The 26411-nt window shown below is 60.0% G+C and overlaps 3 protein-coding genes and 1 long non-coding RNA gene across 4 annotated transcripts in view; 1 reads left to right on the top strand and 3 right to left on the bottom strand.

Moving 5' to 3' along the window:
* On the top strand, window positions 1–1925 carry SOX18 (SRY-box transcription factor 18). The gene is made up of 2 exons (XM_016938285.3): window positions 1–490; window positions 686–1925. The coding sequence occupies exons 1-2, from the start codon at window positions 142–144 to the stop codon at window positions 1480–1482; spliced, it is 1146 nt and encodes a 381-aa protein (XP_016793774.3). The 5' UTR covers window positions 1–141; the 3' UTR covers window positions 1483–1925.
* An 8669-nt stretch (window positions 1926–10594) lies between these two features.
* C21H20orf204 (chromosome 21 C20orf204 homolog) lies at window positions 10595–13427 on the bottom strand. Its single transcript, XM_009437672.5, has 4 exons — window positions 13283–13427; window positions 11408–11683; window positions 11162–11314; window positions 10595–10988 (listed from the first exon to the last, which is right to left on the bottom strand). The coding sequence occupies exons 1-4, from the start codon at window positions 13283–13285 to the stop codon at window positions 10851–10853; spliced, it is 570 nt and encodes a 189-aa protein (XP_009435947.1). The 5' UTR covers window positions 13286–13427; the 3' UTR covers window positions 10595–10850.
* Window positions 13428–14967: 1540 nt separating this feature from the next.
* On the bottom strand, window positions 14968–15859 carry LOC134809159 (uncharacterized). The gene is made up of 3 exons (XR_010154181.1): window positions 15771–15859; window positions 15622–15671; window positions 14968–15069 (listed from the first exon to the last, which is right to left on the bottom strand). It is a non-coding gene; the product is annotated as an uncharacterized LOC134809159 (long non-coding RNA).
* Window positions 15860–16478: 619 nt separating this feature from the next.
* Window positions 16479–26411, bottom strand: part of PRPF6 (pre-mRNA processing factor 6) — a 49946-nt gene continuing 40013 nt past the window's right edge. The window contains exons 14-21 of the mRNA XM_016938284.4: window positions 24673–24811; window positions 23303–23422; window positions 22184–22360; window positions 21606–21739; window positions 20773–20864; window positions 19873–19987; window positions 17537–17663; window positions 16479–16738 (exon numbers count right to left, since the gene is read on the bottom strand). Of these exons, the coding sequence (XP_016793773.1) occupies window positions 16586–16738; window positions 17537–17663; window positions 19873–19987; window positions 20773–20864; window positions 21606–21739; window positions 22184–22360; window positions 23303–23422; window positions 24673–24811 (1057 nt within the window). The 3' untranslated portion in view covers window positions 16479–16585. The remainder of the gene's footprint in view (window positions 16739–17536; window positions 17664–19872; window positions 19988–20772; window positions 20865–21605; window positions 21740–22183; window positions 22361–23302; window positions 23423–24672; window positions 24812–26411) is intronic.

Below are 26411 nucleotides of genomic sequence, written 5' to 3'. Positions count from 1 at the left end.
CCCGCCCGGCCCGAGGCCACCGCCGTCCCCACTGCCATCCGCCCTCCCGGCCTGGCCTGCCCTTGCGCCCGGCTCCCCAGTGCCCGCCGCCCGCCCGCCGCGCTCCCGCGCTCCGTTCCGCCCAGGCCGCGCCCAGCTGGAATGCAGAGATCGCCGCCCGGCTACGGCGCACAGGACGACCCGCCCGCCCGCCGCGACTGTGCATGGGCCCCGGGACACGGGGCCGCCGCTGACACGCGCGGCCTCGCCGCCGTCCCCGCCGCCCTCGCCGCGCCCGCCTCGCCGCCCAGCCCGCAGCGCAGTCCGCCGCGCAGCCCCGAGCCGGGGCGCTATGGCCTCAGCCCGGCCGGCCGCGGGGAACGCCAAGCGGCAGACGAGTCGCGCATCCGGCGGCCCATGAACGCCTTCATGGTGTGGGCAAAGGACGAGCGCAAGCGGCTGGCTCAGCAGAACCCGGACCTGCACAACGCGGTGCTCAGCAAGATGCTGGGTGAGCGGCGGGAGGGCGGCAGAGAAGGGGGAGCGGGCGGGGGGGCTCGGGCCGGGGTGGCGCGGGTGGGGCAGGGGTCCTGGGCCGCGGGGTACGGGGGCTGCGCCAAACCCTCGCGGGGCGTCCCAGGCGCACGGAGGGCTCGGCGCCCACCCGCCCGACGGCGTTCCACTCACTGGCGCCCACGGCCCGCAGGCAAAGCGTGGAAGGAGCTGAACGCGGCAGAGAAGCGGCCCTTCGTGGAGGAAGCCGAACGGCTGCGCGTGCAGCACTTGCGCGACCACCCCAACTACAAGTACCGGCCGCGCCGCAAGAAGCAGGCGCGCAAGGCCCGGCGGCTGGAGCCCGGCCTCCTGCTCCCGGGATTAGCGCCCCCGCAGCCACCGCCCGAGCCTTTCCCCGCGGCGTCTGGCTCGGCTCGCGCCTTCCGCGAGCTGCCCCCGCTGGGCGCCGAGTTCGACGGCCTGGGGCTGCCCACGCCCGAGCGCTCGCCTCTGGACGGCCTGGAGCCCGGCGAGGCTGCCTTCTTCCCACCGCCCGCGGCGCCCGAGGACTGCGCGCTGCGGCCCTTCCGCGCGCCCTACGCGCCCACCGAGTTGTCGCGGGACCCCGGCGGTTGCTACGGGGCTCCCCTGGCGGAGGCGCTCAGGACCGCGCCCCCCGCGGCGCCGCTCGCTGGCCTGTACTACGGCACCCTGGGCACGCCCGGCCCGTACCCCGGCCCGCTGTCGCCGCCGCCCGAGGCCCCGCCGCTGGAGAGCGCCGAGCCGCTGGGGCCCGCCGCCGATCTGTGGGCCGACGTGGACCTCACCGAGTTCGACCAGTACCTCAACTGCAGCCGGACTCGGCCCGACGCCCCCGGGCTCCCGTACCACGTGGCACTAGCCAAACTGGGCCCGCGCGCCATGTCCTGCCCAGAGGAGAGCAGCCTGATCTCCGCGCTGTCGGACGCCAGCAGCGCGGTCTATTACAGCGCGTGCATCTCCGGCTAGGCCGCCGGCGCCGCCCGGGTCCCTGCAGCGCTTCCTCCCGCAGCCCCCGCGACCGATCCGACCGCGTCGCTGCCGCTCTGCTCTCTCATACGCGTGTATGTTTGGTTCCATGTCACAGCCCCCTAGGAGCCAGTGATGATCGGCCTTGCGCCCGTTCCACCTCCCAGGCCACCCTTCCTGGGCTTCTGGGCCACCTGCCCTCGGGGGGCCCCTGCGAGGGTGCCTGGAGTTCCCACGTGTCCCGGGGCTTTTCCAGGAAGCCCGAGCCCAGGACCTGTTGGCAGAGTTGCCAGGGTTACATTTTTGAAGCACCTGTTCCTTTTCTTGCAGTGTATTTTCTACAACCAGATTGTATTAATATTTTTTACTTTGCCCTTTTAAAATATATACCTAATACAATATATTTAATTTTTAATTAAACTTTTAAACTTTTCTTCCAAGAAGTTTCAGTGATCAGAAGCGTCACTGTGGCAAAGACTTTTGCAATGCGAGGAATACAGATGTTTGCTTTCTGTAAAGGAGGAGCCTGGAGCTGGGTCCCCGGACGGAGAGGCCACAATAAATCCTCGGGCCTTTCCTCTGCACACTGACATCTGTGGTGTTTGCAGGGAGGGAAAAGCAGTTCCCCAAATAGCCCTGGACGCCCCTTCCCTCCGAATCGCCCCCAGGGAGCCTGACTCCTAGCTTGAACCCCATAGCACTCCTTCATCCTTTCGTGACACATCCCAGAGAGCGTGGGTAGCAGGCATGGGGTCCACACTCCCCCCCAGCCCTCCACTCCCCTCCTGTCCCACCCCCAGGTTAACTCAAGCCTATCGGAGGTCAGACTATACCAGCAATCCCGTCACACCCCCGCTAGGGTTTCATCGCCCTTGCCTCCACCTTAAAACTTCCATGCCCAAGGACTGCCCAGTACGGCCCCCTTCCTGAGGGAGGCTGGTAGGTTGGCAGCCCACATGCAGACACAGATTCCAGGGTCTCCGTCAGCTGTTCTAACTCACCCCAGGGAGGACAGCACCATGCTACACCCACAGCGCTCCCCCCACCCGGGTGACCTGTCCAGCTCTGCCCAGAGACAGGTCCGATGGCTAAGGCAGGAGAGCCCAGGCTTCACATCCCAAGACCCCCCAACTCTGGAGTCGTATCTCACTAGCCCCCAGGAGGACTGGACACCCTCTTTCTTTTTCTTTCTCTTTTTTTTTTTTTTTTGAGACGGAGTCTCGCTGTGTCACCCAGGCTGGAGTGCAGTGGAGCAATCTCGGTTCACAGCAAGCTCCACCTGCTGGGTTCACACCATTCTGCTAAGCCTCCTGAGTAGCTAGGACTACAGGCGCCCACCACCACACGTGGCTAATTTGTATTTTTAGTAGAGACGGGGTTTCACCGTGTTAGCCAGGATGGTCTCGATCTCCTGACCTCGTGATCCGCCCGCCTCGGCCTCCCAAAGTGCTGGGATTACAGGTGTGAGCCCAGCGCCCGGCCTGGACACCGTCTCTCCATGCTGACCTCTTGGTCCTCTCGACCTCAAACCCACGTGTTCAGGGAAGTTTGGAGTAATCACCCCCAAAAGTGAACACCCAGACACAGACACACTCCCTAGGGCCTGGCAGGTATAAGCCAAGAGGAGGGGCATGCACCTCCCTCCTGGGGGAAGGGCATATCCTGCCCCAGCACCCCCTCTGCATAGGTGGGGAGTCGGTGGGGAGAGCTGAACCTTGACTGCCCTGGTGTGGAAACTCACTCGCGGCTCAGCCTCCCAGGTACGGGGGAGCACACGCCTCCAAGAGTGTGTCTGTGGTTCTGCATGTGTGTGAATGAGACTCCCAGTGTGGCCCTTCATGCAGGTGACAGTGTGTGTGTGGCATATGGATGTGCAGCAAGCCTGGGGCGGGATGGACGTGTGCCTGCTGCCTGAGTGTGTGTGTGGAGGGGGTGGGATGGGGCTATTTTACAGGCACCCTCCCCTCAAGCAGGGCATGTCACCTCTGTGTTAATCAGCATGAGTGCCACCCCTCAGATGGGCCCCCAGTAGGGGCTGCACCTGGGGCCCCTTCCCCACCCCATTGGCAGCAGAGCACACAGAACTCAAAGACAAAGGAACAGAGAGAGACACGCAGAGGGGACAGAAACAGACATGCTGAAGAGGGCAGGAGACAGGCTCAGAGGTAGACAGAGATGCACCAGGCAGGCAGACACAGCCCACAGGACACCGAGAGCATCGCCCATGTCTTCCAAGCAGTCTGCCAGCATACAGCAGGGAGGCAGAGAAGGTGAGACCCAAAGGGACACAAGCCACATCTGTCTTTCGGTGGGGGGGGGGAGGGGGGTCTCTGAGGCACCAACATGGACTCTTCCTGGGATCATACCATGAGATAAATGCTCACACCGGTGAGAATGCAAGCCACACCCAGCTCTCGTGCCCACCAACTCCTGCTCTGGCCCACCCCCTGGAGCCCTGGGGTCAGCAAGCCCAAGATGCACCCCCTTCCATGGGGACCTCAGCCAGAGGGCGACCCAGCAGCCAGAATCCGCAAGTGGCTGGCCCAGGCATGAGACCACCTGCCCCTCCCCCAACCCCCAACCAAGGCAGGAGAGACAACAGACCCAGCCTGCCCTGCTGCCTAAATTCATGTGAACAGCCCCTGCCCCCGGCCTCCAGTGCCTCCCTGTTTGGGCTGGGCATCTCCCCAGCCACGCCTTCCCCAGCAACTCCCACAGACACAAACAGACAGCCTGGGGAGGCCACAGTGGCAGTCTCATGGCCAGCATACATCCCCTATTCTGGACTCCTCACCCCCATTGCAACCCCCTCTAGGCCAATGGGGTGGAGAGCTTGGAAGATACCTTGGGTGGCAACACAGCCTCATGGTCTGTGTGAGGAGGGGACAGAGCGGATACCTGTGAGAAGTCCCTCCCCCAAGGGCCAGGGTGGGGGGCTAGTGAGGGGCCCGAGCTGAAGCAAGTCCCAGCCCAGAGGCTGGAAATGCCCAGGAGAAGGATCAGAAGGGGACATGAAAGAGGCTTCCACTGAGGGCACCAGGTTCCAATAGCGGCTCCTCGGCAGCGGTGGGTGGGGTCTCCTTACAGGGCCTCTTCCAGGGCCCAGCCCAGGGATCTATCTCCCCTCTACCCGCCAAAGGCTGAACAGCCCTCCTAGGCAGGACCACCGCCCCAGGGCCTGGGTGCTCCATCCCTGGCACCAGCTGCATACCCCTCCCACTCCTGGCCCTGTCTGCCTTCTTCCCTGAGGCTTCAAGGGAAGTCTCCACCCTCCTCCTGCTGAGTCAGGCCTTAGCTCCTGGCGAGAAGTTCTAGCAGCCCTGCCTGGCACTGGCCACAGCTCCCCTCCCGTCCCCCATGCCCAGGACCCAGCTTGTCCCTAGAGTGAACTGAGCGAGGTGTTGAACTCTCCCCAGCAGGCAGCCCAGGGGCAGAGTCAGAGAAAATGGGGGCTGAGAGCGGCTATGGTGCACCCCTCTCCCAGCAGATACAGTCAACACTTTGCACACCCTTGGGAACACCAGCACAGACACACATACACACCCAGCCACACACCAGACGAAGAGCACACTTCACCCCAGCAAGGTCCTGCTGGGGCAGGCAAGGAGGGCACATGTGAAGACCTTAGCCCCCCACCACTCCGCCCCCACCTCTCAGCAGGAAAAGCACCCCAGAAAACCCAACCGCTCCACTTACATTCTACAAAACCTACATAAAATTTAAGTATACAATGGAGTGGTTTTGCTGTAGTCACAAGGCTGGAAACCATCTCCACTGTCTTATTTTAGAGCATTCTGTCTGTTACAGTCAAATGCTCTACCTCGGAGCTATGCTCCTTGTTGGTTTGCTGTAGAGACTGCTACGTTTCTCAGGCTGGTCTTGAACACCTGGCCTCCCAAAGTGCTGGAGTTATAGACATGAGCTACCACACCTGGCCTTTATTTATTTATTTATTTTTTTAGAGAGGGGTCTTGCTATGTTGCCTAGGCTGCCGGAGTGCAGGGGCTATTCACAGAAACGATCTCAGCGCCTGCAGCCTCGAAAAGTGATCCTCCCTGTCTCGCTGGAACTGCAGGCGTGCGCCCCCACACCCCTCTTTAATTTTAGAGCTTTTCATTACCCTCAAGAGAAACCCATTACTCCCGATTCTTTCCTGCCCCCTGCCCCTGATAAACACTAAACTGCTTTTGGTCTCTGTGGATTTGCAGTGTCTGGCCTGGATATTTCTTGTAAGTGGGATAATATGCTATATGTGGCCTTTCGTGTCTGGCTTGGTTCACCCTGCACACTTTCAAGGTTCGCCCATGCTGTGGCCTGTCAGCGTTCCATTCCTTTTGTGGCTGAGTAACATCCCCTCCTTGTATGAATATATCACATTTTATTTATTCAGCGACTGATGGACACTGATGGTTTTTACTTTTCGGCTATCATGAATAATGATAGTGTTATTGATAATGATAATGAATAATGTTGCTATGAACATTTGTGTACAATGTTTTGTGTAGATGTGTTTTTATTAAAATTACAAAAATGCGTATCTCTAATAACAAAGTCTGAACAATGTGTTAAGTACCTGGAACCCATGCTAGAACAGCTGCCCTGGAAAGGGGGGTCCAGAGCTGCAAACCTCCAATCCCAAACAGGCCCCCTCAAAACTAAGGCCCTACAGGGACTGGCTCAACCCTCCATCCAGCCCACCCACCACTTCTGTCCCAGGCCAGGTGGGGAGCCCCAGGAGCCAGCTCCAGGCTTGCAGAAGGAGCAGGGTCTCACCTACGTTCATTTTTTTTTTTTTTTTTTTTTTTTTTTTGAGACAGAGTCTCACTCTGTCCCCCAGGCTGGAGTGCAGTGGTGCAATCCCGGCTCACTGCAACCTCCGCCTCCCGGGTTCAAGTGATTCTCCTGCCTCAGCCTCCCGAGGAGCTAGGACTACAGGCACCTGCTACCACGCCCGGCTAATTTTTGTATTAAGTAGAGACGGGGTTTCACCATGTTGGCCAGGCTGGTCTCGAACTCCTGATCTCAAGTGATCCACCAGCCTTGGCCTCCCAAAGTGCTGGGATCACAGGCGTGAGCCACCGCGCCCGGCCAGGTTCATTCTTACTGAGACTGCTCTGGCCCGCTCCCCGCAACTCCTGTTCCCCGGGACCCCACCCCATCCTCCCCGACCCTGATCCCTCTCCCACGACCCCCGCCCCGTCCCCCTGACCCCCGCCCCGTCTACTATGACTCCGCCCCGTCCCGTCTCCCACGACCCCGTCCCATCCCCCACGACCCGTCCCGACCCCCAATACCCCACCCCGTCTCCCACGACCCCTGTCCCGTCCCCCACGACCCCGCCCGCCAGCGCGAGAAAACAGGAAGTGGCGGCGCTGGAAGCGCAGGAAGCGGCGGCGGGCGCGGCGCTTATCTCGGGCCGCAGCCCGGACCCCTGGCCTCAAGCCGGGCAGGGGGCGCCAGGGGCGGCCCAAGAACAGGGCCTGCTCACCTGGTGGGGAGCCCTGGCCGCCTCTTCCCCTGGCCGCAGCGGTCAAAATCGGGCCAGGCCAGGCGGGGAGGCTGCGAGGAAGCCCGTGTCGGGACCTCCCGACGGGAGCGAGGCCGGAAGGCGACCCGGGAACCCGCGTCCAGCCCCAGGGCTGCCCACCTCCCCAGCGCACGCGGCTCTGCCCTGTCCCCAGAGGCCTGACCTCCTCATTTCCCCCAAAACAAGGACTCACTTCCCCCAGCAGGTGCGACCTCCCGCTGGCTCTTCCGGATTTTAATGGGGAGGGGGAAGAGCGGGGAGGGAGCGATGGTTGTTTCTGTGTTTACGAAGCTGCGTCTTTTCCTGGGGAGGGGGCAGGATGGGGGCTGTCGCTGGGCCTCCCCTAGGGTCCTGAAGGCACTGGCAGAGACAATGGGCCCCAGCACCTGACATCCCCCCACCGGTGAGTATGTTTCCTGGAGTTGGGGGGACTTGTTTCCGAGTCAGCCACAGCTGGAGCAGGGGGGCCTCCCTGCACACCTGCAGGGCTCAGAGCCCACGCAAGGCCGGGTACCTCCCAGGTCTGGGCGCAGCTGTTTCCTCTGAGGACCACTCACACTGCCCCCCAGCCATCTCCAGCCGCGGTGTGGCGGTCTGTCCTGTCCGCTCACAGGGCCTGGGTATGGCAGGTACTCAGACAACATCCATCTTTCCCACCACCTCCCTCTGGTCAGCTTCAGCAAAATTCCCAGGCTGGGGTGGGGGCCGGTGGCGGTGGTGGGGGAAGGTGCTTTGGGAGACCCTGAGAGGCTGCACGCCCCACCGCTGAAGGGGTGGAGGTGGGGTGGGGAGAGAGAGGAGCTTGGGGGCAGGGGTGGGGAACACACAGGAGGCAAAGTCGGGATTAACTTTTGGTTTTGCAAATCCAGACACTAGTCAGCCAGTTGCCCGAGTTCCAGATGTTCTTTCAAAGACTCCCAGTCTGGGGAGGCCTCGGGACCCAGGCCCCCTTCAAAGCCTGCCCGGCCCCCTCCTCCCAGTGCGGCACATGGAGGGGCCTGGCTCCTGGGCTGTGGGAAGTTGCACAACCCCAGCCAGTGCCCTGCAGGCTCCATCTGTTACCCTGGCACAGCCCCCACCTCCCTGGAGCAGCCAAGCCCTGAAAAGGCATGAGGGTGGGATGGGACAGTACTGTGTGCAGCCCCAACCCAGAAACAGTATTTTACGAAGAACCAGGCTCAGGCCACCTGCCCTGGGCCTCTGCAGGGAAGGCACCACCAGTCGGTCTAGAGACATACAGGGCCAGTCCATGGGATCTGCCCTCAGTGGTTCCGTGGCCAATGGCTCTGTCCCTATCAGCCGTGGGCCTAGTGAGTCTCTTTCCATCTCTGGGTTGGTTCTGGTCAGTTCCAGCTAACAAACATTTGTTGAGCAGCTCGTGTCCTGACCTGGGCCAGGTGCTGGTGTATCATGCTGAGGGAGACATGCCTCTATCCTCATGGAGCTACAGAAGAGCTACGGTCCCAGTGCTGAGCCCAAAGAGGACCTGAGCCTCTCAGGTCTGAGCAGGCACCTGCGGCTTCTCTCCTAGTCTCTGTGGCTCTCGGTAGCTCTGGGCCTCTTCGTGTAGCTCCACACATGCCCCTAGACCTAGTCTGGTTGGGCTGTCCCCACCCTGGACAAGTGAACTTTGTCCCAGAAGCCCAAAGGCCACCTTGCTCCCATTCTGCATGAGGGAGAGGAGCCATGGGCCAGGATGCAGGACTTCTCACCCACCCACGTGGTCGTGGTCCAGGACTAGGCACGGACATGTGTCCCCAAAATCCTGAGGCCTCTGTTCCTCCTCCTGCCCCCAAGAGGCTGTGGTTTGTTTGAACCTTTCTCAGTCAGGGTAGAGGGAGCTGTTTCTGTTGCCCACCCACATCCCCAGCCTCTGACTGCTCTCAACAGCAGAACGGGAGCATTGGGGGTGGGCAGGAGCCAAGGGGCCGCCCAGGAGGTCATGCATGGACAGGAGAGGAGTGCCCTCCCCATGGCCCAGGGGTTGGGGCAGGTCCAAGTACAAAAGTCAGCTGCCCCTGGGGCAATGTGACAGTGGGAGCCTTCATGGAGGGCCTGTCCCCATCCTGTCCCCGAGCCCAGCCCAGAACCCTGGACTCTCTCCAGGCCCCAACTCAGCTGCCTCCCAGCCATGCTCGGCTGTCCATACCTTATGCTCCACACCCCAGCACGCCCAGCTGAGCCCAGCCACGTCCACAGTTCCCCAGCTCCCTCAGGGCCCTCAAACAGACCCACTCCCCCTTTAGTGCTTCCCATGTTCAGGCTCCCCACGGACCCACCCAGGTACTCCAGCCAGGACCCTGGGCAGCCTGGACCTCTCTCCACCCCTTTATCCTCACCAACCCTCCACACAAGTCACGGGAACCTTTCTAGATTCCAACTCTAACATCCCTCTTTCACCAAAGACCTTCCGCTGCCTCGGGATAAGTCCAAGCACCCCCCTCAAGTGCTTTGGCTCCAGCTGGGGCTCCTGCACCCTGCGTCTCCCCCTCATCCCTCCCACACTTGCCCCCACTGGCCCCCACGGAGCAGGCAATGCAGAACTAGGGCTGGGAATGCTTGCTAGGTGTTTGTGCTCAGAGCATGGCCAGGGACTCTGTCAGAAGTGCTAACTCTGCAGGGGAGTCCAAGGCTCTGAAGTCCAGGAAGCTTGGCCCCCAGCCTCCAGGCAGGGGACATGTGGCAGATCCCATGCCCTGGGCCTGGGTCTGAGGCCAGCTCTTACATTGCTGGCTGTGATTTGGGGCAAGTCTCAGCCTCCTCGTGCTTCAGTTTCCCCATCTATAAAACAGAGACAGTAGCTCCCGTTGCACAGACTAAATACATTAACACCGAGTGTGGGGCTGGGTCAGGGTCAGCTTGGGAGGTTACTTCTTTCTTCTGCTGCTGCCCCTGATCCCACAGAATGCCAGAGGCACAGCCTGCTCGCGGCCTTTCCGGGAAGGGGAGGGTAACAGGTGTCAGGTACTTTACCTCCCCTGCTCCTCCATGGGCCGAGATTTGGGGGGGTGGTGACAGACTCCCAGACCTGCGCATCAGATGGGGGAACCAGGGGACAGTCCTCCAGCAAATGGACGGTTCCAGGGGCCAGAAAGCAGGCCCCAGCCTGGCCAGTCCTGCAGAGGGGGCTGGGCAGTCTCTGAGCCCAGGCCGTGGCCACCCCTCCGGAGGCAGCAGGAAATAGCCTGGCCAAGCTCACAGCCAAGGCCCGCAGCTCCCGCTTCCCTTCGGGCCCGTTTCCTTTATCCGGTTGTTTTGCTCCGAATTCACCAAGTCCAGCCTTCCCCTCCCCTCAATTTCCACCCCCGGCCCCGGTCCAAAGTGGAGCAGGACGGATACGTGACGATTTAGGGGCCCCAGGAGTCCCCCGCTCTGCCCTCCGCCCAGCCGGGAGCCGCTGACAGAGCCGGAGCGCGCCCAGCGTCCCGCGCCCGCCCTCTGCTGCCCGAGGCTGGGAGCGGCGGCTCCGCCCCGTCCAGGTGCCACAGGAAGTGCGGGTCTCCGCATTCCCCCTCCACCGCCCCCCGCCACCGAAGCGCAGATCCCGGGGCGGTCCTAGGCCCACAGAGAGGCAGGCGAAGGGAGTGCCGGACCCGCAGCGCCAGCTCCGTTTATTGAGGCCTTCGGCGCGTGGAGGGCGGGCCTCCTCCGTGACCCAGCGGCGGCCAGGCGCGCTCCCTTCTCCAAGTCCTGGGCCCTCCGGGGAGCGCGGGCTGCGTCGAGCGAGGGGCCGAGGTCACCAACAAGTCTACAAAACGAGGCGCGTCTCCAGGCTCTGCCGCGGCCCCGCTGGTTCTCCTCCCCGCGCAGGGCGCCGGAGGCAGGGCCGGGACGGGCCGCGCTAGGAGTCCCTGGAGGCCGGGGCGCGCAGCGCGAAGAGCTTCTCCCAGCAGGTGGCGACGGCGTCCAGGGCGCGCAGCAGGAGCTGCCTTCGGCCGCCGCGACGCCGGGCAGGGCGCATCTTGGGCCGCCGGCTCCGCTGTCGGGGACAGGGCGGTCAGCGAATGCGCACGGCCCCCGCGCCCGGCCCGGCCCGGGAAGGGAGACGCGACCCAGCCCGACTTCAGCCTAGGGCCGTGGAGCCCCGGGACGCGCGGCGGCCCTGTGGGGGTTAAGGGAGGTCTGGCTCTGGGTGCACTCAGGGACGCACACCTGGCGCAGCGTCCTGCAGTGGCGCCGCATCACCGCCTCGGTGCGCACAGCCACGGTCCAAGCAGCTCTCTCCAGGGCCCCGCGGCGGCCCCCGGCCACCGCCCCGCGCAGGGTCCGACCCAGGGACGAGATGGACAGGAGGATACTGTGCTCCTGGGGAGGGAAGGGAGGAAGGCGGGGTGGGGGTGGGGGGAAACTGAGAGAGGAGCAGGCCGGCGAGCTTGGGTAGGGGCGCCTCCTCCATACCTTCTGGGCGCCACAGGAGGCCCGAGGCCGTCCCCGCCGTCCCGAGCTCCCGGGTCTAGTCAGGTTTTTCTGAATGAAATGAAAGTGTCTGGAGCCTGGCCTGGTCTTTTCGGCCCCCGCCCCGCCCCACTTCACGGCGGCCTGCAGATCCTCGAAGATGATGGCGCGATAGTGGCGGAGCACGTCGGGGACGCTGCAGGCCGGGGAATAGGCGCGGCTTGGCGCGGTCCCCAGCAGCGCCAGCAGGAGCGCCCAGAGTGCAGGCTTAGGGGGTACCTGGAGGAGACAGCAGGTTGGGGTTAGGCTTGGGGGGTGTTCCCAGCACAGGGAGCAGCCAGCCCACCTGCACTTTGTTTCCGTAGAAGCCCCACCCCCTGCCCCACCCCACGGGATCTCTGAGCGAATGAAATGGACGTGTCACCAATCAAGAAAGGCTGTAGGCACAGGCCTGGCGGGATAAATCAGGAGAGACAAGAGATAGGTCCGCAAACCAGACAGCTCTATGCTCCCTGCAAAGATGTGAAAGGGGTGAGTGATGTCGGCTGGGAGGCGATGTCACTGAGTCCTGAAGAACCCATCAGGAGATAGAGGGGGCAGGCCCAGAGTCAGGAGAGCCTGGCTCTGTGGTCCACGTGGGAGTGGGGCCAGCAAGGGGTGGAGCACCCTCAGGACCGCACAGAGCAGGGCCCCCCACCGGCCCCGCACAGCTCGAGTGGGGCTGGTCTGCAGGCTCTTGGGGGTACAGTAGGAAGTTGTCCCAGTACAGCCTGTCTCACTCATGGCCATGCCCATTCAACTCCACACCTCCCACACTGGCGCCCTCTGGGTTAGCTCACAGAGACGTGGGAACTGGGGACTCCTTGTACCCCCAACCCATCTGGGGCAGGGGCTCAGAGCTCCAAGCCACACCCTATTGGAAGGGGAAAGCTGGGGGGACACCCAGAAGCTATAGAGGAGGAAGGAGCCACCACATCCAGCCCCAACCAACAGTTGCAAAAGGCCCCTCTGCCTGTACCAGCCGCCCCACGCCATCCCTCCGGGCAGCCTGTGCCACAGGCCTCCCCCGACCCAAAGTGGAGGGCCTGCGCCCGCAGGGATAAAGCCCAAACATCAAGGAGACAGCTGACGGCCCCCAGGTTCCCAGCCACCCAAAAGGGGCCAGCCCCAACCCTTCCCCTGGGCCCCCAGGATGGAGTCAGACAGCAGATCTAGGGCTGGAAATTAATCATGCGAACCCAACCAAGATAAGAGGACTCGACTCGGCTTCCCAGCCCTGTCAGGGGAGCCTGACCAAGCAGCACCCCAACCCTTGCATAGAGCTGGGGGCCTGGCGGGCGGTGGCAGCTCCTGCTCAGAGCACAAAGCAGCAATGGCTGGAAGAGCAGATGGCTTGCTGTGGCCCCTTCCTGAAACCTGACCCCCCAACCACACACGCCACAGCCAACTTGGTGGGCTCAGAATTGCCACGTCATTCCCTCTGCCTGCTCTGGGTCAGAGGTCATAGCAAGAACCAGAGCCTGACTCCTGAGCAGGCCAGCTGGAGCTGCAAGGATGTCCAGCACCTGCTGTGTCCCACCCAGGTGGGGCAGACTGGCTGCCCTGGGAGTCTCACCTGGCCTGTTAGTACCACTTCCAGGCTCAAGCCTCAGCCCAGCTTAGAACAGGGTGGCCCAGCACCCAGGAGCCCCCCTCCCCCAACTGCCAGAAGCCAGGGCACATGCACCCAGTGCCACCCACAGGGACGCAGTGACCAGAGCCAACCGGAGATTTCCTGGTGGGGCTCAGGGGAACAAGCAGTGTCTCCTGAGCTGTGTGTACCCCCAGCCCCTCCACCCAAGTGAGCCCCCTCCCTAGAGGAGGCCCACAGCTGCTCACCATGGGCCTTTCAGGGTCTTGCCCTCCCTCACTCCCGCCAGCAGGCCACGCACATGATCCTGGGGTCCTTGGGCAGGGTGTGCACTGCCGCACCAGGTCCAACACCAGCCAACCGCTTCCCTGGACAGGCTGCCTGGAGGACTGCAGAGGGGCAGGCCAGGCGGAGGCTTTTGAAGTTGGCTCCTCCAAGCTGAGGGAGGGAGCAGGAGAGGGAAGGAGAGGCCACGCAATCCCAGCCCTGCCCCCTCCCTCTCTCCACTCCCTATCACTTCAATTAACCTGGCCCTGGAGCTGAGCAGCCACCTCTCCCAGGGGATCCAGGGCTACTGTACTGTTCTGTCAAGGAGGGGTGAGGCGCCGCGTGGGCTGGGGCGGTGCAGGGCCCAGCTGGTGGGGGAGGGGAGCCAGGTGAGACTGGGGCCGACTCTGTGGCCAGCAAGTGCTGCCTCTCCCAGGGATCTGGCTGATGGGCAGAGGTGGTGGGAGGCCCTCATCCCCTCCCCAGCTGCCGGACCTGCAGCCTGACATCCAGGGGGCCCTGCCCCAGCAGGTCCCAAGACATGGGGCTTCCCGGGCCCCCGCTGCTGGCCCGGCCTCACTCCTCCTGGGCTGAGGGGTCTCTGGCTGAAGAGGTAAGTCTGAGGCCGTTACTCTGCTGCCTGCCGTAAAGATACCCAGGAGCAGGGTGGGCTCCCCCGATCCTTGGCTGCTGTCGCTTCTGCTGTGGTCTGGGGCACTCTGGTTAGCAGCCTGACAGGCAGTGGTGAAGAGGCACCTCAGAACATGAGCAACCTCTGAGGCACAACTCATCTTTGCAGGCTGAAAAAATTTCAGTTGAAGACAAGTTAAGGTAGTTTCCCAGGGGGAAAAGTCAGTGACTCACACAATAGTCAAGAACAGACCACACAGGTGACAGGAGTCCCCTAGGATTGTAACACTACATCTTTACGTTTTTGCCTTTTCCGTGTTTGGATGTGATTAAATGCTGTGACAGGCTGTGCAGGTCTGCAGCCCAGGAGCCCCAGGCTCTGGCACCCGGGCACACAGCCTGGGGGTGCAGGAGGCCGTGCCTGCCAGCCTTGTGTAAATGCACTCTTTAATGTTTGCAAGACGACATCACCTAACGAGGTTTTTCTAGAATGTATCCGCACTGTTAAGTGGCGCACAACTGTGGTTTGGCCAACTCAAAGCATTTGAGAAAACCCCACACAGGCAAGAAAGAGGAGACACTCACACATGGACAATGTAAGCGCTCCGGAACTTTCCAAGGGCCCTGCAGGAAGTATCCCCTGAACATGGCCTGAAACATTCTTTTCTGTGTGACCCCTCAATGCCCACCCAGCACTGGCCATTTCAGCTCTGAGGTCAGAGAAAGGCTTCCTTCCTAGGCCTCGGTTTCCACATCTGTACAGGGCCGGGCTGGCTTACAAACTTCCTGGGCCTCGGTTTCCACATCTGTACAGGGCCGGGCTGGCTCACAAACTTCCTGGGCCTCGGTTTCCACATCTGTACAGGGCCGGGCTGGCTCACAAACTTCCTGGGCCTCGGTTTCCACATCTGTACAGGGCCGGGCTGGCTCACAAACTCCAAAAAGCTGCAGGACTGTCTTCATCTTCAGAATAAATGTTGAGGGCTCCCTCATGCTTCCGTCTCTCCACGAGGGATCAAAGGAAACTCCTCCACAAGTTCCAATGAAAACACTCATGAAGCTCCTGCAGCTGCTCCTCAGGACGGGGCGAGAGGAAGGACTTCCACATTCCAACGATTTGAGCTGGACCCCAGGTTGCCTGCCCAGCAGAGACCAACCAGCAGTTCCTGACCCCATACAGGGGTGGCAGGTCCCTTGCCCGGGATTGACCATGTCCTCAAGGTCCCCAGAACCACAGGGAAGGGGGACCCACACCCACATTCTGGTCTACCAGGACCGCCCCACGTGCAGGCAGGGATCTCCCACCCCAGCCATTCTCACTCGTCAGGAGCAGGGCAGGCAGACCACAAGGCCTAGCACAGGCCCCCATGTGCAGGTGGGCAGAGCTGTGGGTCAGTGACTGACCACCACCACAGGCCCTGCCATCGGTACCACAAGACAGGCCGGGACCCTCCAGGGCTCCCCTCTCACAAGGAACATCCAGGGACAGCTGCTCTGCAGCAGCCTCCTCAGCCCACATGACAGCGCCCTCCTCCCCGCCCGCTGGCCTCAACGACTGTCCACCCACACCCTCTGGGCCAGCCATGACCTCCAGCCAGATGTCTCTAGCCCCGGCCTACACAAGAACCAGCTGGCTCCCAACTGAAGGCACACACATGATCCCAGGCCTGAGGACGTCCTTTATCCTTACACAGCTAAGGCTGAAGAGAAGCCAAGTCTCTCGGGTGATCAACGTTCAACCTAGAGATGAGAACCATCACTGTTCAACCTGGAGATGAGAACCATTACAAGGGCTTTAGGGTTAAACTGCGAATGATAAATTAGCAAAGATAAACTCACGGCCGGGTGCGGTGGCTCACGCCTGTAATCCCAGCACTTTGGGAAGCTGAGGCAGATGGATCACCTGAGGTCAGGAGTTTGGCAGCGGGCGCCTGTAGTCCCAGCTACTCGGGAGGCTGAGACAGGAGAATTGCTTGAACCCAGGAGGCAGAGGTTGCAGTGAGCCGAGATCGTGCCACTGCACTCCAGCCTGGGCGACAGAGCGAGACTCTGTCTCAAAAATAAAAAAATGAACTCACCTCCAAAAGAAAGCACGCCTCTTACTGGTGACACTGTCACTCAGCACATGCCTGAGGGGCCCGGGAGGCTGTGTGGAGAGGCCCTGCGCAGAGCTGGGTTCTCCTGTTTGCACTCAGACCCCAGGGAGGCCCCAGCTGTCCCCTGACCAAGACCCTTGCAGGAGGCTGCCAGGCTCCTGCGAGCACCTGCGTCCTGCATGCAGCTTGGTCCCCACTGTCTCCAGCTGTCCTCACAGGGCTTTTGGCCAGAACATCTGCACCCCTACCACCTTCTCCACAGTCTTGGGGAACCCGGGCACCTCCACAGTGCCTCCTCTGTGAGACACCGGCTGTCTGCAAGAGGCTTCTGTCCAAGCAAGGGCGACCACAGCCACCCCAGGACGGCATGGGACAGGCCAGGACAGGCCAGACTGGGGCAGCAGAAGCAGGAGCCAGGGAAGGGCCCCAGAGAAAACCAGCAGGCTGCCTGTTCTGACACGAGACATAAAAACTTTTAATGAAGGAGGACACAGCTCAGAGCCCTTCCACGTGCGGCCCAACCCTGCCCCAGGGAGACCGGCCACGGCAACCGGTCAATCAGAAGGTGTTCTTGATGCGGCCGGCCACCAGCCTAAGGATGTCCCCGATCTTCTTCTGCCAGTTGGCGATGTCCTTGGACACGGCGCACCACAGCTCCCCATGCCGAGGCTCTGCACTCTCACAGCGCTTCCTCACCTCCTCCTGCTGCTCCTGGGGGGACCACAGGGCACGTCAGGCAGGGGTCCTCCCACGCTACTCCCCGGACCTCGCCTGCTTCTCGCCTGGCCCCTGCAGACCTGGCCCTGGCAGCACCAACCCCAACTGGCGGGCCAGAGGGCACAGGCCCTGCACCGGAAGGCAAGGCTCTTTCAGGTGTGTTCCTCAAAGGAGCCCCACCTCCTGAGGAGCATGGACCCCACCAGCCTCAGCCCACAGATGAGGAACTGAGCCAGGCTCCCCATGTCTGTGCCTCACACAAGTGCTCACGTCTGCCTTCTCCAAACAAGGAGTTAGGGTTCACGTGGGCTGGCAACACTTTCCAGGGAGGACCAGGACAGCCTGACTGCCTCCAGCACAGCTCTGACAATGCTTGGCTCTAGGGGGGCGGGTGGGAGCAGAGGGGCTGCTGCCCAGGCTGTCCTAGAAAGCCACACTCAGGCTCAGGCCCAAGAAAAAGGCCAACTCCATTCCCATTCCTAAAGTGAGCCCAGGCCCCAGCCAGCAAATAACTCATTAAAATACTCCAGCAGACAGGCCACTCTAATGGACAGGGTGCCTCAATTCCAGGGTGTGGAGCTGTGAGGCTATAACCAGAAAACGGATGTGGAGGCAGAGACTCCACATTGTGGGGAGGTGTCGAGGATTCTGTGCCCCACACACCCGGTCCATCCTCCCGACCCCAGGCAGAGTCACGCTGGCCGTGGCCACCTCCTAGAGCCCCCAGGGCTGGCGGAACTCCCCGCCACAGTCCCAGAAGGCACTGAGCGGCGGTCTGTCGAGGGGCCTCACCTCAGTGCCATGCTGCAGCTCAAACTTGTAGAAGAAGGCCCAGGCATCCCCCAGGTCCGAGTCAATCTTCACAGTGCGGTGGAACCACTCCCTGGCCTTGGTGATCTTCCGCTGACTCCAAAACAGCCTGTTCCAGAAGAAGGACGTGAACCCAGAGTGAGTGGCTGCAGGACGGTGTTCTGGGGCAGGGGAACGGCTTCAGGGCCATCAGCTTCATCCCTGACCCGCAGCCCTGGTGCTCCCCTCAAGAAGGCCCGAGGAGCAGGGCCTCGGCTGATCCAGAAATAATTACCCCAGATCATTAACTTGAAGCTGCCCTTCACGGGTCTAACCAAATTGTTTTTTTGTTTTGTTTTGTTTTGTTTTTGAGAAGGAGTCTCGCTCTGTCGCCCAGGCTGGAGTGCAGTGGCGCGATCTCGACTCACTGCAAGCTCCGCCTCCCAGGTTCAAGCGATTCTCCTGCCTCAGCCTCCTGAGTAGCTGGGATTACAGGCATGCGCCACCACACCCGGCTAATTTTTGTATTTTTAGTAGAGATGGGGTTTCACTGTGTTGGTCAGGGTGGTCTCAAACTCCTGACTCCATGATCCACCTGCCTCAGCCTCCCAGTGCTGGGATTATAGGCATGAGCCACCGCACCTGTCCCAAACTGTTTCTTAAAAAATTCATACGCAGGGAAAGATCTTCCAACTCCGTAAAATTAGGGTCAAATACAAGGAGATGAAACTAAACCTGACACAAAATTAAATTGCAACTTTGATGAGGGAAAGTTATACAGTTTCAGCTCCTCACTGAGACACCTGCTGGATCATCCTGCCCCGCCCGGCCTCCAGCAGCAACCCCAGTGAACACTGAGAAGATGGGCTCCAGGCAGCACCAGGGCCTGGGCCTGCAGCCCACAGCCCTCAGGCCACTGGATTCACACCACCGTGCCTGCCAGACACACGGACACCTGAAAACCGGGCCCGAAGAGGTCCATGCTATGAGAGGCCAGGTGAGGGTGTGCATGGCACCCCCACCCGCTGCTGGAGAAGGGATGGCGGGCGCTGGCTGCTGAGCATGCTGGCAGGCCCGGGACTCTGCATTGCTGCCACCCTCTCCTCAGGGTCACCTCCCCCTGGAGCTAGAGGCACCGTAGTCAAGAGACAACACGAGGAGCCTCCACTCCGGGCAGCTGTTCGGGTTCGTCTCAGTTGCCAAACGGAATAATTTCACACTCTGATAACCTGATTGTTTTTTAAGCCTTGTGGTATTCTTAATTGCCCGGTGTTAGATAAACTGTGATTTAAAGAGCACAAACCCAGATAGCAGACACACAAAACACTGGCTTGGGAATAGCAAGGAGTGACTTATTTACTTTAGCAAAGCCTTTTATAAGGTTTTATGGCTGCACTATCAGAGTGTCACCCAGAAGTCACTCTGGGAGGTGGACGCACAGGGCAGGACCAAGGTAGCACCAGGCAGACACAAGCCTCCCTGTGGGGAGCCTCTCTCATCTGTCGGGGGCCTGCGGGCAGGGGAGAGGAGGTGCCCCTACAGGCAAGCCTGTGGGGGCGGCACCCAGACCTCTGGAGACCAAGCACCACTGCCACCCAGTGCTGGGGAGAAGGGATGGAGAGAATCAAAAGCCAGCACTAGGAAGGCTGTTGTCTCTGCATGACCCATGGCGGGGCAGGTGGAGGGGAAGCCGGACACAGGAGAGCTCCTGGGGCCAGACACGCCACCTCTGCCAGGTGAGCCCACGTCCTGAGCTGCAGCCTCAGGAACCCAGGGTTCTTCCAACAACTCCCTTCACCCCACATGGTCACTTCCCAGCCTCCTGACCCACACTCAGGCCCAGCTCCTTCCCAGACTGTCATCCTCTTTCTAGAAGGAAACAGGGACCCTGGGGGTTGGGGATGGCCCTGAGCTCCCTGCTGTGCCCCACACCTGGCGGGCCTTTGCCCACATGTGCCTAGAGTCTGCATGCTCTGCCCCATGGCTACACGCTGCTGCCTGCAAGGTTCCAGAGTCACGTCCCCAGTTGAGTCTCTGACCCAGCGGCCAGCACACCAGTGTGAATCACATGCGTCCCCAGTGAGTCTCTGACCCGGCGGCCAGCGCACCAGTGTGAATCACATGCGTCCCCAGTGAGTCTCTGACCATGGCACCCTCAGGTGTGTCTGCCAGGAGAGGCGCCTGCCCCAGACCACAGCAGGAGCGACGGCAGCCGAGGATCGGGGAAGCCCACCCTGCTGCTGGGCATCTTTACAATGACCAGGGAGAGGCAGGCAGACTCTGGAAAAAGAGCCCATTAGGACCCCGAGGTTCAGCAATCCTGTGGGGGCCCCACTCACTTGGCCACGGCCAGGAGCACATGGGGGTCATGCTCACACTTCTTCAGGGCATCCACGCTCTTGGTCCTCCTCTGGGGCCTTGCCTCGAGGAAGATGGCCTCAGACCACAGGATACCTATAATTCAGAAACAAAGAACAAAGATTTGCACTCCAGCCTCTGGTTCCGGAAAGGTGCCCAGCCTACAGATTCTAACCCGGGACATCCTCAGATCACAACAGGGGCCTCCCACACACGGCTCGCAGAACTTGTGCAAGGAGAACCACAAAGGATGAGCACTCTGGCCCACCCAAAACCATGGCAGCCCTGAGGGCACAGACTGGACACCCTGCAGAGTCTCACTCTGTCATTCAGGGTGGAGTGCAATGGCGCAATCTCAGCTCACTGCAACCTCCCACTCCCGGGCTCAAGCAATTCTCCTGCCTCAGCCTCCCGAGTAGCTGGGATTACAGGCGCCCGCCACCATGCCCAGCTCATTTTTGTATTTTAGTAGAGACGGGGTTTCACCATGTTGACCAGCCTGGTCTCAAGCAATGGACTCCTGGACTCAAGCAATCCTCCCGCCTCAGTCTCTCAAAGTGCTGAGATTACAGGCATGAGCCACCACACCTGGCCAATTTCTTTTAAATTTTAAAAGAAAAAGAAATGATAACACTTCAGAAATGAAATCAAATTCTCCCATTTTGAGGCCAAGAATTTCATTAAGTTGTCTTAACAGCCAAGTATAGCTGAAACTTTTGACTGAAATGATTCACACAAACAACACATTTTAATAAAGTCCGTCTGAAGCCTGAGCCCCCACTCCCTCAGGAAGTGCCAGCCCTGCGGAGTCTGGGAAGCCAGGAAGCACCCCCTTACCGGAGTCAGGGCACCCCCTTACCGGAGTCAGGGCACCCCCTTACCGGAGTTAGGGCACTCCTGCAGCGCCTTGGCCATGAGCGTATTTGCGATGTTCTTCAGCCCCGCACGGTACTCCAGCCGCACGGACTCCAACCTGAGGAGACAGGCCCCCGGAGGTCCCACAGCCATCTACCAACAGCACATATTCTGGTAGCTTCTGGGAAGCCTTGTCTGAAAGGGCTCTCCACCCAGTCACAGCAGCAAAAACTCCATTCCCTCCACAGCAGAGCTCATCCACCACAGAAACAAGGCGCTGGTGCCCACATCCCTGCCAGCCCCACTGGCAACCGCCCCAAGGCAAGACCTCAGATCCTGACGCTGTCCAGATGCAGGTGAAGGCATCCAGAACAAGCAAGACCAGACTGGGAGAGCCAGGGCCGCACAAAGCACCCAGAAGCTGCCTGTCTGCGGCAGTGCCTGCACAGTGCTCCAGCCCCGTCACCCTGAGCTGGACGCAGCACCTCCATGAACAGAGCCTGCACCTAGCAGACTCCTGTCCACCTCCAGGGCTCTCCACGCCACCTCCTCTGTGGAGCTGGCTCTCCGGGGTCCATCCTTCCCTCGTCCCAGCCATCATTAACCCCTCCCTCTCCCAGGCGCCCTCCATCAGAACACAAATTAAACTGCATCAAACCATCTACAGGCCTGTCACAGTATCTAGGCCGAACTCTCCCAAGGCAGGGACCGTGATTTTTCATGGCCAGCACCTACCGCCCCCCAAGCCCCTGAGCCTGGAAGCACTGCATGAGTGACTCCACACAAGCGGCTGGGTGACGGCGGCCCACCTGATGGGGAAGCTGTGCCCAGAGGCCAGGCTGCCCCCTCCAGGACTCACCACAGCCCAGGGTTCTTTGGGTTCTTCAGACGAGACTTTTCCAAAATGGCCCGTGCTCGAGTAAGCTGCCCAATCTTCTCCTCCAGCCGAGAGAGCAAAAGCCACAGGGGTGTGGAGTGGGGACACTTCTTCAACTGCAACCAACAAGTAAGAGAGCAGCTCAGGTGGTGTCTATGAAGAACTGGGACACAGCCATGCCCAGCTTCTCATCTGCAGTGGGTGACCGAGTCCCTCAGGGCTGCCATGTCCATGGAAAAACACCCCTCACACTCTGCATTTGTGGGTGTACAGGTGTGCGGTGGTGCTGTGGACCTGTGCACACAGGTCTGCACGTACCAGCCTTTACTGCAGGTGTGCCACACTCTGCACTTCTGAGCAGTGTGTGCAGCTTCATATAAGGAAAAGCACAGAACTCAGCGAGGGGACCAGGGTTTGGGTCCTGAGTCTGCAGCTCCATCAGCTGTAACCCCCAGCCCTCCACATCTCCTCAGAGGCGAAGGGCAATGACCCTGCATCAGGGGGTTCAGTTTTGTGAATGCCGGGTCAGCTGCAGCCCCAGGGTGCAGGCAGAGACGTACCCCCTGGTTATAGGCTTCCCGCGCCTTCTCCATCATCTCCTTCTGCTCCTCGATCTGCCCCTTCATCATCCACAGCTTGGGGAAGTCCTCATAGTGCCGCAGGGCCTCCTCGCACAGATCCTGGGCTGCCCTGATGTTGTCTTGCACCCACTCCAGCTTCACAGACTTCATGAACACCTGTGGGGCAGACACGCACTGTCACGCAGGGCATCAGCTCCAGGGTACGTGCTTCATGGTACGCTCATCCTCAACACTGTTACCTGCAGTACTGTGTGTACTTTTGTAAGCTTTCCATAGCCTGTTTGTGTACACAAAAGGTGGGGATAAATATATGTTTTTGTTTTGTTTTGTTTTTCTGAGATAGAGTCTCGCTCTGTCACCCAGGCTGGAGTGCAGTGGCACGATCTCGGCTCACTGCAAGCTCCACCTGCTGGGTTCACACCATTCTCCTGCCTCAGCCTCCCAAGTAGCTGGAACTACAGGTGCAAGCCACCACACCCAGCTAATTTTGTATTTTTAGCAGAGTTGGTCAGGCTGGTGTCGAACTCCTGATCTCACAATCTACCCGCCTTGGCCTCCCAAAGTGCTGGGATTACAGGTGTGAGCCACCACACCCAGCCGTATGAACATGTTTGTTGTTGTTGTTGTTGTTGTTGTTGTTGTTGTTGTTGCTGAGACAGTTTCCCTCTTGCTGCCCAGGCTGGAGTGCAGTGGCGCGATCTCAGCTCACCACAACCTCCACCCCCGGGGTTCAAGCGATTCTCCTGCCTCAGCCTCCCGAGCAGCTGGGATTACAGGCACGCACCACCACGCCCGGCTAATTTTGTATTTTTAGTAGAGACAGGGTTTCTCCATGTTGGTCAGGCTGGTCTCAAACTCCCACCCTCAGGTGATCTGTCCGCCTTGGCCTCCCAAAGTGCTGAGATTACAGGCGTGAGCCACCGCGCCCGGCCACCACGCCCGGCCACATGAATGTTTTAGTCACATCACAAAGATGAGTGTGCTGTGGTCTCGTTTGCCTGCCGTCATCTCACTCCCATCACCACCCAAGCCAGGCGTGGGGCCCGCATGTGCACACCACGCACCCCAGACGGCCCAGCCCTGCCTGCCACTGCGTACCCGGGCGGTGGGGGCACTGCTCCGCGCCTTGGCCAGCAGCCTCCGGGCTCGCTCGTACTCATCATTCTCGGACTCCAGCTTCACGGCTGCCAGCCAGATCTCCTCACTGTTGGGGTTGGCCTGAAGGGCAAGTACAGCAGCGTCAAGAGGGGTCAGAACACAGGGACCAGCGCCTGATCACACTTAATCAAAAGCAGGCAGGCAGGAACTGAGCCAGGCCTTGCTCTGCTGCAGGATTAGTCTGGTCCAAGCCCTTCCCAGGGAGGAGATGACAGAGCCGACTCCAGTGCAAGAATCCAGACTCACCTGGAAACACACAGGCCCATGTTCACTCTGGTACAGTGAGGACAGTGAAGAGGCTGCTAAAGCACTCGAGCAATAACGGGGGCGGGTGCACGGCCATCTTACCCAGGATCCACCCACGCCCTCTCAAAGCCCCTGAATGGGGTACTCGCATCCTATACTGGTTGGTAGACTCATCACACGCAACCTCGCTCTTTCCCCTGAGCTTGATGAAGGGAAGCCAGCTGTCCTGTCCTCATGAGCCCACATGGGCAGGAGAGAGGACTTCCAGGAAGGCGTGACATGTGGAGAAGGCGTCCACAGGCCACGGAAGCTCACACAGCCCAGAGCCCAGTGGACACGCAGGCTCTGCCCTCAGAGCCTCCCCAACCCTGGTGCCCAGGGCTGTCTGAATGCGTCCTAATCAGCACAGCCGCCCAAGAGAGCGGGTGGAAGGAAAGCCACCTGACAGGCAGAGAGCGGGCAGGTGGAGGGCACGCTGCAGTTACTCACAGGAGTGATGCCATCTCAAACAGGCAGCTGAGAGCAAAAGGTTAAACCCAGGCCAGTCCCCTCTCATGGTATTTGCTCAAAGAAGGGCACACTCTATGATATTAGCCTGAGCTACAGTAACAGACTTTTATATAGCATTCTATAGCTTATTAAAAAGCATGTTATAAACTATTAGGATGTTATATGTGAAAATAAAGACAAGGTACTTAAAAAAAACACACACCCCCCTCATGACAACCAGGCACCCTCAGGCCTGGCTCAGTGAGGCTGTCTGAATACATCCATTCACATAAGGGCGCCCTCAGCCTGTGTGACCCCGTGTTCCATGTTCTGAAACATTTACCCGTGGTCACACTGAGTAGGGGGACCGAGAGGTAAGTATCTGCCAGGTGGGCTGCTTTCCTGCTCTCGGGCCCCTTCACGGCCCCTGCTCCTGTGGAGCAGCCCCTGGACCCCAGTGCACCCCAACAACAGCACGTGCCACATTGTATGTGGGAGATTTTCAGGCCCCAGTCAGCACCCAGGTCAACTCCTGTGTGCACAGGCCCCTCACCGCACAGGCAACCCTCACCCACCTGGAAGGCCAGGGCCAGGATGCTCCTTGCTGCAGGCACATCCCCTGCCAGCCACTTGGACTTGGCGCCCATGAGCCACAGCACCTCTGCTTTGGGGCAGTGGGCCACAGCCCTCTGCAGGAGTGCTTCCAGGGACTCCCTGCAAGATAAGAGGCCACGGTCACCAGAGGCAGGGCCATAAACCAGAACACACATCACACTCAGCCACGGCGTGGGCGCGCCAGGAAGACAGTTACTGCTCCAAAGTTCGATGCTATAAATGATTGACCAGATTTTACAATGGGGAGAGTGTGGGGAAATCTTTCCTCTCCATAAAGGTTCTAAAATCAACTACTGAAGAGGGTTCTACAAAGGAATGCATTGTTTAAATAGCAGAGCTGGAGAGACGAACTTCACAAGAGAACCTTTTACAGCCGTGTGTCCTGGAAGCAGCAATAACCTCAGTCTGTGACAGGGGAGGCCTTTTCATCTTGAACCACAGAGCACAAGCGCACCCCGGACCCACTGATAAAGATTATGATCCCAGGTTGACTCTCCTGGCATCCAAAAGAATTATCTTATAGGAAGAAAGTGATTTCAGGTCACTATTGAGCAAAACTGCCAGCCTTGGGCATCAGGTCTGACGCTCCTGGACTCTCATGTGGCCCACCACCCTCAGTCACATCAATGACCCCTTTGGGCCTCAGTGAGTGTGACAGCAAGACAAAGTGACCACACACAATCACACTGTGTGGAGCAAGGGCCAGCAAAGCAACCGTGCTCTCCAGAGGACCAGCTCCCCAGCACTACTGCCTCTCCCCATCCCTGCAAGCATGCACTCGGGAGAAGGCAGGGAAGTCGGAGGGCACTGCCCACTGTGCCCAGGGGTCAAGGGCAGCAGTTCATATTCAGGTCACGGGCCGAGAGATCTCAGCCTACACCTGGCACCGCCCTGTTCTTCACTCAGACTGCCCCAGGTGACCTTCTACAGAGGGGCACCATGGCAGCCATTTCAAAACATCCCCAAAGGAGATCACTCCCAAACACAGACCAGCTGGTGGGCATGGGGAGGGGGCCAGGTCTTCAGGAGGACACATGGAAAGACGCCCTGAAGAGGTTGAGATTAAATCACACCAGAAAAGCAAAGAGACAATGGCTCAACATTCTCAGCTGTAGCCCCAGTGAAACCAGCAGGGCCTGTCCTCACCTGGTACAGGGAGCATCACCCGAGGACCTGGGAAAGGACAGACAGAGGGTGCGTGGGGACACGAGCCCAATGCCCTTGAGAGCTACCCATTTAAAACAATAAACTGCAACGCCAAATTTAATCAGCATTTACAGCCAATAAAGCGGACCTGAAAGATGTTTTCAATTAAAGAGTACAGTTAAATAAAATTGTCAAGGACCTCCTCTGAGCACAAAAACCAGTCAAAACCCAAAGCCAGCACAGCTTAAATGGAAAATATGCCTGCCTGAGCCCAGATGCTGCCCCACCCACCGCTGCAGCCAGTGCTCGGCCATGGGCCACGCGGGCTCCAGCCTCAAGTCTACACCCAGGCCACTCCTCAGGCTACAGGACACTTAGCAGGACGGGCCCCCGGGGTTCCTTGTTTCTCAACTAGAAAACAGTATCATTGCTGTCCCAGAAGGGGCTATAAAGATGGATCCAGTTGCAAAGTCCCAAATGCCATAAAATCCTTCATCACAACCAGAGGGCCAGACCTCAAATGGGCACAAGACTGGATGAGTAGACATGAGAG

Source organism: Pan troglodytes, chromosome 21, assembly GCF_028858775.2.
Source record: "Pan troglodytes isolate AG18354 chromosome 21, NHGRI_mPanTro3-v2.0_pri, whole genome shotgun sequence".
NCBI classification, from domain to species: domain Eukaryota; kingdom Metazoa; phylum Chordata; class Mammalia; order Primates; family Hominidae; genus Pan; species Pan troglodytes.
This window is presented reverse-complemented; position numbering and strand designations above follow the sequence as displayed.

Excerpts from the sequence above, each read along its gene's own strand:
- SOX18 (XM_016938285.3), top strand. The coding sequence starts at position 142 with ATGCAGAGATCGCCGCCCGGCTACGGCGCACAGGACGACCCGCCCGCC. Across the intron at positions 491-685 it reads GGTGCTCAGCAAGATGCTGG|GCAAAGCGTGGAAGGAGCTG; the intron begins GTGAGCGGCGGG and ends CACGGCCCGCAG.
- C21H20orf204 (XM_009437672.5), bottom strand. Across the intron at positions 11,315-11,407 it reads CCTCCTGTGGCGCCCAGAAG|GAGCACAGTATCCTCCTGTC; the intron begins GTATGGAGGAGG and ends TTCCCTCCCCAG. Across the intron at positions 10,989-11,161 it reads ACTGCAGGACGCTGCGCCAG|CGGAGCCGGCGGCCCAAGAT; the intron begins GTGTGCGTCCCT and ends TGTCCCCGACAG.